Source organism: Protopterus annectens, chromosome 3.part1 (assembly GCF_019279795.1).
Source record: "Protopterus annectens isolate FY-2018-M chromosome 3.part1, PAN1.0, whole genome shotgun sequence".
Lineage (NCBI taxonomy): Eukaryota > Metazoa > Chordata > Ceratodontiformes > Protopteridae > Protopterus > Protopterus annectens.
The window spans coordinates 1000263969-1000274533 of record NC_056732.1 but is presented as its reverse complement, the minus strand read 5'-3'; the positions used below and the strand labels follow the sequence as shown (position 1 = coordinate 1000274533).

The 10565-nt window shown below is 37.1% G+C and overlaps 1 protein-coding gene across 1 annotated transcript in view; it reads left to right on the top strand.

Moving 5' to 3' along the window:
• Positions 1–10565, top strand: part of PREX2 (phosphatidylinositol-3,4,5-trisphosphate dependent Rac exchange factor 2) — a 1787099-nt gene that overhangs the window by 1430163 nt on the left and 346371 nt on the right. The window contains exon 32 of the mRNA XM_044066265.1: positions 6009–6050. Coding sequence (XP_043922200.1) covers positions 6009–6050 — 42 coding nt within the window. The remainder of the gene's footprint in view (positions 1–6008; positions 6051–10565) is intronic.

The window sequence follows — 10565 nt, the reverse complement described above, 5'->3', positions numbered from 1 at the left end:
AATCAGGTTTGATTTTAAGTTCCAAGAATTGGAAGTAGTAATGTTGAGCACTGGGGGGGGGGGGGCATTTTTGAATAAGTAATTCCTTCAGGAAACGAGGTGAGAAGTAATTTTTTATTACTACTGCTTTATATTTTAATAAATTATTTTCACTAATGACCTTTTTAAAAAATAGAGCAAAGCAAAGGTTCATTAAAACATTTTATATGAATTTATGTGGTAGTTGTAGCTATAAGTAACGTATTTTCGAAGGCAATCATTTTTAATCAGTTTATTATTTAAGTAAGAGTTTTAATGTTTAAGTGAATAAAGTTTATAATACTTTCTGAATTTGCATGGTGAAGGATTTGGGTGCTTTAAAAACTGTATTGTTTGTGGTTTTATATTCTGAATAAAAATACTTTGTTATATTTTTATATTTGCCTTGCTGTGTAATTTTTTACTTTGTGATAAAGGGTTTGCTGCTTTACTGCAATAGTTTTTTGTGTCTTGTTGAATTTCAAGTGTTCGTTGAATGTAGTCTGGATAAATTAATTTCTTATTACTTAATTTCCATGCCTTTGGTTTCAGACAGTTTTCTGTTATCCCTGCAATATGTATAGTCTTGGCATTTTTCAAATATTTGAGAAAGTTTTGCTTGAACTGGCTTACAGGTAGTTGATTTTGTTGAGAAACAATTCCTTATGACATAGAGGACATGATTTGAAGTTGTATGACCAGTTAGCTAAGAATGTGATGTCTATATATATAGTATCCTTCCGGCAGTTTCTTTTGCTCTGTGGAGTGCACAGAGTTAAGTCCAGCTTAACGTACTAAGATAGTTATATGATTATAAAAAGGATTGTGACAAAAAACTACTGCTATGTTAGTTTCCCCCTTTCTAGTATGAATCAGTCAGCTTTTTTAACAACATGGTATCTTGTATGACACTTGGTGCAGAGGGTTAAGGCTACGAGCTGTAGATCCTGTGGCACAGGGTTTAATTCCCATAGCTGTAATTTGCCTGCTGAATGATCCTGAACAGGTCACTTAATCAGATATTGTTCCTGAGAAACCCCTTATAAGGAACTGTGTACTGATTGGGCCTACCTGCTTAACATATGGTAATTATTTATTTAATTTTTTAGCACAGTGGTAATTTTTAATGCATTTTTGCAGCAACTTTTGCAACTGACTTGTATGTGCAGAATGCATTTTGCTAGTGTAGAGCTACCATTCAGGGCATGTTAACATAAGCTGAGCTTACCATCATAACCTTGGTTAAAGGGATCAAGTCTTTTGTTCAATACAGCCACTACATTTGCTGACTTACTATTGCTTTTAGTAATTTACTCATTATGAAAAGCTTTTTTAGTTAATTATCAATACAACTATCTACTATAGTTCACTTGCTCAGCACAAATACCTAGAAAAGTCATAATGCTGAATACTTTGGCTCTTTATGATTGGAAGCATTGTCCATTACAAAAGTGTTTTTGTTTTACTGTGACTGTGAGGAAAAGGCACTGCTTTCTAACAGTAGCCAAAGTATGGGAAATAGTTTTTTTAACAGATACTGTGATTTAACTTGTGTGTCTCCATGGCAGATAAATATAGAATATTTTGCATATTTACGTCTGAGCCAAATATTATAGAGCAACATAATTTTATTTGCTCTAAAGTTTATAAAGTTTACTAAAAAAAAACACATTTATCTTATTCACAAATCTAAGATATTTTTAATAAAGTAGTCCCTGCCTTTTGCCTTGAGGGCATGTAGTTTACATTGTCTTTATGCTTAATTTATGGAACACTGCTCCTAGTGAAGAAGCAGACTCCCTACTATGTGGTTTAGAGCTGCAGATGTCTGTTTTCTGTAGCACAAAGTGAGTAAAATTAATCTTCTTCTATGAATCATTCAGTTCCAAATCTACAAGGACCCAATCTGCTAAAATCAGCTTGTTGGAAATTCAGCCCCTCAAAAAAAAAAAGTAGTTGAGTTAATTTTTTGCAGAGTGGCAAGTATTGGATTGAACAAAGAGATATCAAAATCTTATTTCCAATTCTGCCAGTTATAAAACATGAAGTCTTTGTGGGGGGGTCTATATTACAACGTCAAACTAAAACAAGTTTGAACATTGTAATATTGAACCCTAAAGTCCGAAAGTTGAAAATAGCGAAGCCACGGCTCATCGACTTTTTTCCCTGGGGAAAAAATCGGTCGGCCGTTTTTGGGGCTTTGCTATTTCCTCCACTGTGGTGTGATCTCGTAGTTGGTATATTTAAGTAGGGGTGTGTGGGGGGCATAGCTCCCCATGTTGAGGGGGTGTGGGGTGCGAAGCACCCCACTTTGGTTTAAGTTTATGGTTACATTTTTTTTTTTGTCACGGAACAGCGATTTTTTTTCCCCTGGGAAAAAAATCGCTGTTCTGTGTTTTCAGTTTTGTTGGATTTTGGACTTTAGGGTTCAATATTACAATGATCGGACTTTTGTAAGTTCATTGTTGTGATATAGACCCAGTCTTTGGGTAGCTGTTGTTCCATACTAACCACATAACAATATTAATGAAATGTAACATTTAACAAATGCAATCTAACCTTAGTTCAAAGTGAATCGCCTAAAAAAGGGTGCATTGACATTGAACAATATTCCATCATCAGTAACACTGCACACGGTTTGGATGACCTCTGTAGTTCATCTTCTGTCACTTTGCTGAATCATGCTTATTGGGATCAGGGTTGAAAGAGGGAGAACCATGGAAGTATGGCCTCACTTTGGCATTTAAATAGGCCATTCCATACAACATATTCTTTATGATTATACAAAATCTTCAAATAACTGTGCCTTTCCAAGGAAATCTGTCCTTTCTTATCTCTCTCTCTGTTTCTGATTCTGCATGTTAGACTTATGTTTATTACAGCTACTCTTCTTCAGTTTGCATATTACACATTTTTCCTAACTCTTTTGCCTCCAGTAGTCTTATGTCTTAACAGCAGCGTAGTAAAGGCAGGATGGGAGAGGCAGAGAGATAGATGACATGATTGAGAGTTCCTAAAGAAGGCATTGCTTTTCTGTGTACCAAAATGTCAGTATACAAAGACAGCTGGCATTGTCTTTTTTTTTTTTTTTTATCTTAGGTCAAAAAGTTGAGCGGGGGGGCATGGCTTAGTTGCTGCTGTAAAAGATGATACACCCTTTGGTCGTCTGCATTAAGCCGAAGTCCTTTTTTTTTCCTTTTTGGTCTTCAGTCCAACTATTACACAAAAACAAGCCCTAAAAGTGTTATCAAAAGCTACAAAGACTGCATTTATGGGTCCTGACAATATCCTTAAATGCATCTTAAATAGCATGAAGCATGATTTAGCCACACCCCTAACAACTCTGTTCAGTTTCAGTCTCCTTTCAGGTTTTGTACCAAGCAAATGGAGAACAGTTATAGTCATTACCCTGCAAAAGGGAGGACCTTCTACAGACCCGTAAGTCTGACCAGCCTCATATGCAAAGCCATGAAAAGATTTAATGTGGAACTAATCAGCAAGGACGTAGGAAACCTCCAAACACTGGACTCATCTCAGTTTGGATTTGTCAAGGGCAGGTCATAATTATTCAACCTGGTGGATTTTTTTGAAAAGGTCACCAAAGCAATGGATGAACACAAAGCAGTAAACACTGCAAACTTTAAACTAGCCAAAACTTTTGACACTATTCCTCACTCAGGCATAGTAGAAAACCTAAACAAACTGGGAATTAACTCTGATGTCACCCATTAGATTGCTGATTGGATCAAAGATAGCATGCAAGAAATCAAAATGTGAGAAGCTACCACCGCAAAGAGACCAGTCATCATTGAAGTTCCCAAAGCATCAGTGCTAGGACCTCTCCTGTTTTGCATCTACTCCTCTGAAGTAAAAGCCAATACCACAGTGCTCTGTCTAAGACTGTAGATGACTGCAAGCTAGGAGCAGTCACTGAATCTCCAAATGACTCAGATATCCTGCAGGAATGTTTGTCCCAAATAAATAACTGGTCCCAAAATAATTGACTGAAACTAAAGGCCAAAAAATGTATTATTGTATCCTTTGGAAAGTCATCTACCGTAGGGAACTACCACATTGATAAAAGCTTCTAAGAGATGACCCAGTTGTTCAGGAATTGGGAACATATGTGGACAGTGATCTAACTTTCAACCAACATGTGTCCATTGTCATAAGAAAGGCCTTCTATATTGCAGCGTTTATAAAGAAAGGGATTCTGTCTAGACCTATCATAGGTTCATAGGTTCATAGGTTCATATTATAGGTTCATAGGTTCATATTATAGGTCCATAGGTTCATATTATAGGTTCATAGGTTCATCGATATCAGTATCACCCTTTACTCAGTCCTCATTAGGCCAGTCATTGAGTATAATGCCCCTTTTGTCATTTATCTGTTGAGATACATGCAACAACTGAAACACCCTCAGATATACCTTATTAAAAGATACAAGGTCTTAACAACATATCCTTCGTGGACTGACCCAAAGTCCTGTCACTATAGTCGATATTCTACAGACAGCTAAGAAGTGACATGGTGTGTAAAGCATTCCCCAACCCAGTACTGATGGATTTACTGCATATCAGCAAGTCAGATGCCATTAGAAATATTCAATATAGGGATCCACACCTATTTTGCAACATCAATAAAACAGGTTGGAGAGACAGGTATATCATACAGAGGATACTATTGCTTTGGAACAGATTCCCTAGTCACATAAAACAAGCTCATCCCTGTCCATATTCAAGTCCAACATGGATCTATGTATGGGAAGTAGAAATTTACCTCAGGATTGACCCATGTACTACAAATGGATAGCTGCAGCCCCTAAACATTTTATCCCATGCATGGGTCACCTCAGATTACCGATGGGATGATCTAGTTATTCTCACTAGAGGTAATATATAATTATCGACCATTGGATGGATAAGACCAATCTCTAACCAAATGAGATAGGTTCATTTGAGCATAAAAAGAGGAGTTGGCTATGCTTAAAATGGCCCACAGGGGAAGTTGGCTTAGTACCTACCTACAGTCTTGATGAGTTGGGGTGTGTGGTTTGGCTGCTGCTGAAAGCAGCTCCACAATTGGCTTTCTACAGTAAGCTAAAGTCAGTTTTTTTTAAATTTTCATTTGAAGAACAAGGTTGTTGTTGTTGTGTCTTTCGGCTTTTCCCGGTTAGGGGTCGCCACACCGGAACTCCGGTCCGCTAATGATTGGTAGTTGATTTTTACGTGCCGAGTTACCAGCCCTGACGCACAACCTTCAAAGAAGGTATGCCCATTCATGCATGTCTCCATGCAGAAGACGTTCTAGCTGAGAATCGAACCAGACAGCGTCTTACTGTGAGGCAACAACGCAAGGTGGCGGGCATTATTTCAAGGGCTGGCAAAGGGCACATCTTGAGCCAGCTGTGACCCTGTGTCTTAGATTCATTGGGCCAAATTGCCAAAGAATTGCTCTCAGTGTGTCAGACTTACTCCATTTTAAGGCCTACATATAAATCAGACTTATACCAGAACCAGATTCCAGAAGACTTGCTCTCAGTGTATGTGACATACTCTAATGTAATACACTACAGTAAGTCACTTACACTGAGAGCAAGTATTTTGGAATATGGCTAAGAATTTTTCCTTGCCATGAGTGTGGACTATAATCTTATCATATGTTTTCTTTGTTTTTACCCTGTTTGAAATATATATGGAGAAACACTGTTTGAGGGTTTTATTATGCAATTTCAGTCTTAACTTTTCTTTCTTACTTTTTTTTTCTTTTGTTTGTTTCCATTTCCATATTTTTAAGCATGACTTGATTTTCTTGTAGGTGAAAGGAAAGTGTCTTATGCTTCGTAGCTAAACAACTGATGATGCAGCAGTTAACTGTATCTAGTTTATGTGCTTAAAAGTGAACATTAAGCTTTAAAAGTGTGCATCACATGGATGGTTTCTGTATTTAAGGAGAGCATATAATGTCCTCTGTGTTTTGTTTTTCAGAGGTGAAGGCACGGACACTTCTTGGTCTTCTTGAATACACAGGTAATCCTTTAGTTTTTATTTTTATTTTGCTGTCATGTTTTTTAACAAACGGAAACATCTGTTTTATTTGTTCTTTCAGTGAAAGATTAGAACTTTGCACATAGGTAACTTTTAGAAATATTCTTGATTTTCTGACAACATTTTTTTGACTTACAGAGGTTCCTTTATGTTATGAAAAAATGGGAACTAAATTGAAAGACTGTCAGATATTAAAATCACAACCTGGCATGCTTTCCTGAATAGCCTGGTCTCAATAGATCCTAGGGAGGGGGTTTTAATAATCTGCACATCTAAAAAATTAATCATATCAAATGAGACACATTTAGTAAACCTAAGGAAGGAGGTGCTATTACTCAAATACTGTATAAAATCATCCAATTCATGAACAGAACCATCCCATAAGAGAAAAATATCATCCACAAACCTCTTATAATATTTAATACACAAGCTAAATCTATGTGTGCCAAAAATGAACTCATCCTCCCACTGTGCCATGAGCAAATTGGCATAGCTATTGGCACAAGCCGTGCCCACAGCTACACCTTTTTTCTGCAATTAAATACAATCATTAAACATAAAAACATTATTCTCAAGAATAAGCTCCAATAAAAAAGAAATCAAAATAACCATATCATGAGAATAAATTAAAACAATGAGTGAGAAGGACACTGAAAAGCAATCAGTAAAAACAAAATGAAAACTCCAGCAAAGCTATAACTTCCACTGAGTGCCCTCCCAAACCTCATGTATCAGAGGCACATGGGATATATGCAAATGATCCTTATAAACACCAGGTGTTTCAGATAATTGGCAATTCTGAATGCCCATGACTTGTTTCGGCATTTTCAGGCAATAAAGCCACTCATTGTTTTAGTTTGTTGTTTGGGATATTTTTCAGTGACCCTAATGATAATGGACATCAGCTGGTATAACAACCCTGTGTTTCTAATGTTTAGTCAAACACTCTGCTTGTGCTGTGTTGACGAGGTCATAACAAGGCCAAAATATGCATATCCACAGCTAGTGGGGTTTGGCTTTATTGGCCTGATATTGTCCATTAAAACGACAAAACAAGTCATGGGCATTCAGAATTGCCAATTAGCTGAAACACCTGATGTTCATAAGGATCATTTGCTGGAGTTTTCATTTTGTTTTTACTGATTGGTTATTCAGTGACCTTCTCACTCATTGTTTTAGTTTATTATTTTGGATATTTTTTGCAGTGACCCTAATGATAATGGACATCAGTTGGGTATAACAGCCTTGTGTTTCTAATGCTTTGTCAAACACTCTCCTTGTACTGTGCTGACAAGGTCTTAACAAGGCTGAAATATCCATATCTACAGCTAGTGGGGTTTGGCTTTATTGGCCTGAAATTGTCCATTAAAATAACGAAAGAAGTCATGGATATTCAGAATTGCCAATTAGCTGAAACACCTGATGTTCATAAGGATCATTTGCATATATCCCATGTGCCTCTGATACAAGAGGTTTGGGAGGTCACTCAGTGGAAGTTCTAGCTTTTCTGGAGTTTTCATTTTGTTTTTACATGTCATGAGAATACGAATTATACTTCAATAAAACTAACCTAACTGCATCAACTCCTTCATTGTTAGGTGTAACAGTAAATAATGTACAGATGTGTAATGTAACAAGCAAATAATCAGAAACATTGATATTGCCCAAGGCTTCATAGAGGGTTCCTAAAAAAAATTTCTGTATCCCTCAGTACAGAAGGGACTTTCTCAACTATCGGTCCCAACTTACTCTATACAAAAATAGATAGAGGTTCAGTTAACTAGCTTTTGCCAGAGACAGTCGGTCTCATAGGAGGTTTGTACAGAGTCTTATGAATCTTGGGAAGGCCATGAATATTGGGTACCACTAAAATATCGATATAGCTCATAATCGATCATTCTGCACATTAAAGTATCATATAAATCACTGTTCACACACTGAACCATCTTATCAACATCAAAACTAGAAATAGCTAAAAATGTATTACCATCTGATAGCACTTCAAATATACTTTCCAAGTAAAACATTTTATCTAAAACAACAACCGTTCCGGCCTTATCCAAGGGGCGTATCTGTATCAAGTCATTACATTTGAGTTCATTAAGCACTTGTCATTCATCAAGTGTTAAGTGATAAAAGTTCTTAAAAGCAGTTATATCACTAGAATCTTGTAAATCGCATTCACACAACTTAAGAAATTACTCAAGAGGAACGTTCTGTGTGGGAGAAAAGGTATTATGTCTCTTAAACTTTTCAGTACATACCTTATTAATGCCATTCATATTTAGATATAAACTACACAGCATAACCCTCCTCGCAAAAAATCTGAGGTCAAGAATAACATCACTAAAACATGAAGAGGTCGCTGGAATAAAAGATAAACATTTGTCCAAAAGCTGAATCTGTGCTTCATTTAAAACTACAGAGGACAAATTCACCACTAGTGTTTCACTGCTGTTTCCCATGCCATTGTTGCTGCAGCTTTGGGAACTGGTGACAACTTCTTTCATTTCCTGCCTCTGCTCAAGAATGCCCCTCTCTGGGCATGTCTAGACGTTTGGTGGCCACCGGTAAAACCAGAAAAGAAGTAACAGAAGAACGGGTAGATATTGGCTCTTTACGTCATGCACCCAGCTCCTTATTGCATTCAGCAGTTTCTTTCAAATTGCTTCCTATAGTGAGTACATTGGTCGTAGCAGGAAAAGCCAATTCATTTCCCAAGCCAGGACTGTTAGAAAAAGTACCATCAGAGGAGGTGAGGTGTTAGTAGTAGTCGCACACACCTTCTCATGAATATCAACAGGTCCTCCATCAGTAGCAGTATCACGTGGCCATACCAAAACATGACCCTTCTTAAAATCGCAGCAATCTCTTTCTAGTTTACTCATTTTTTTTCTTAAACTTCCGTTCATATAAAAACACAGTGCTATATAGATCACATAATCTCTGTTCATATACATCACCACATATCTGATTTTAAGAACACTTAACAGATGTTCAACCTCTCAGAAAAGTTCATTCTCAACAGGCTTAAAAACATTCAGTAAGTAAATGCATATAATTGAAGCTAAGGTCCAAGTTAACTGCTTGCCACCTCCGCAGCAAATCAGGATAGGTCTCACTATGGGTCGGCACCTTAAGTATATGGAGTCTCCTGGGAACCACTGTATGGTGCAAACATGCTTCCATATAGAGTCCCTGCCACTGAAATTTCTTAGCCTTAAACAACTTACTTTCCATTACCTTAAGTACTGAAGTAAAACTCTATATCAGAAGACAATGCATTACTAGCAGAAACTTCACTCAATAATTTAAATTCAAGCAATGATTTTCCAGACATATTCAGCGATCTCAGAAAATGATCTTGCAGTTTGGATATGTCCATTGCAGCTGGGTTATATCCCAACTCAATATCAGAGCCCTCGGCTATGCTCCACCAGGCTAAAGTCAAACAAACAATAATCAGCAAAAATAAAAGATAAGCCTGATGAATAAAGGTAGACTCGTTCCAAAAAATGATGTATAGCAAAAGTGTAAGATAAAGCAACCAAACACAACCAGAGTTCATAAGTTTATTCAAGTGCTTTTGTGCAAAAACTCTGCACATCTTCAGACCATACAGAATATCAAAAACAAAAGCTATTTAAATAATATGGACAATTAAATTAAAATCACTTAATCAGCTTAATGAGAAAGCACACTAGCCCTCACGGTGTCTCAGATCAAGGAGGATTTCATTCTTAATATAATGAATTATTTGGGATCTGGTCAATAATTGTGACAGCAAACCTATTATGTACCAAATGGACCAGCTTGTAGGCAATCCAAAAAGTAAAGATACCACATTTCACCCTATTAGCAAATAGAGGACCAGTGGAAAGATTACAAAATTAAGTATTTTTACACATCCCATCTGGGGGACTGCATACTCCACACCCATATGTACTAACTAGAAATCACACTATAACAGGGAACAATAAACAGTTTAGTCTTTATACAGAGGATTTTTATTTCTATATACTTAGCTATTCTGCCTTATTCATGATAGCAGTCAATGCAATGGGACTCAGAAGGTTTCCTGAGTTAATGACTAGGATAGTCAGAGACAGAAATTTGATTAATAGGCTCATAACTAGTTGATCCAGCATTAAATGAGTTGCACCCATGCTTTGCTTATTGTGTCTCACATCTGATGCTGGTTCTTGCTTCTGTGTGATGCCTTAACCTGGTATGGGTAGACATGGCCATTTGCCTGTGGTGCATGGCATGGCTGGGATGTCCCCATTTTGGGATAAAATGGAAAAAATCTTACTGGATCCTCCCTTCAATAGGAGCATCTATTTTGGACAAGGGTTGCAGTCTTTCTTAATGCCTTTCTGAATGGGGGGAAATTTTTTCAATGTTGGAGCATCCTCTTCTCTCTCTTCTATGTTCTTGTATGTTGAAGTGGAAGTCCAGTTACTTCCCTGACTCCAAGGCCAGCAGGATTCTTTCTTT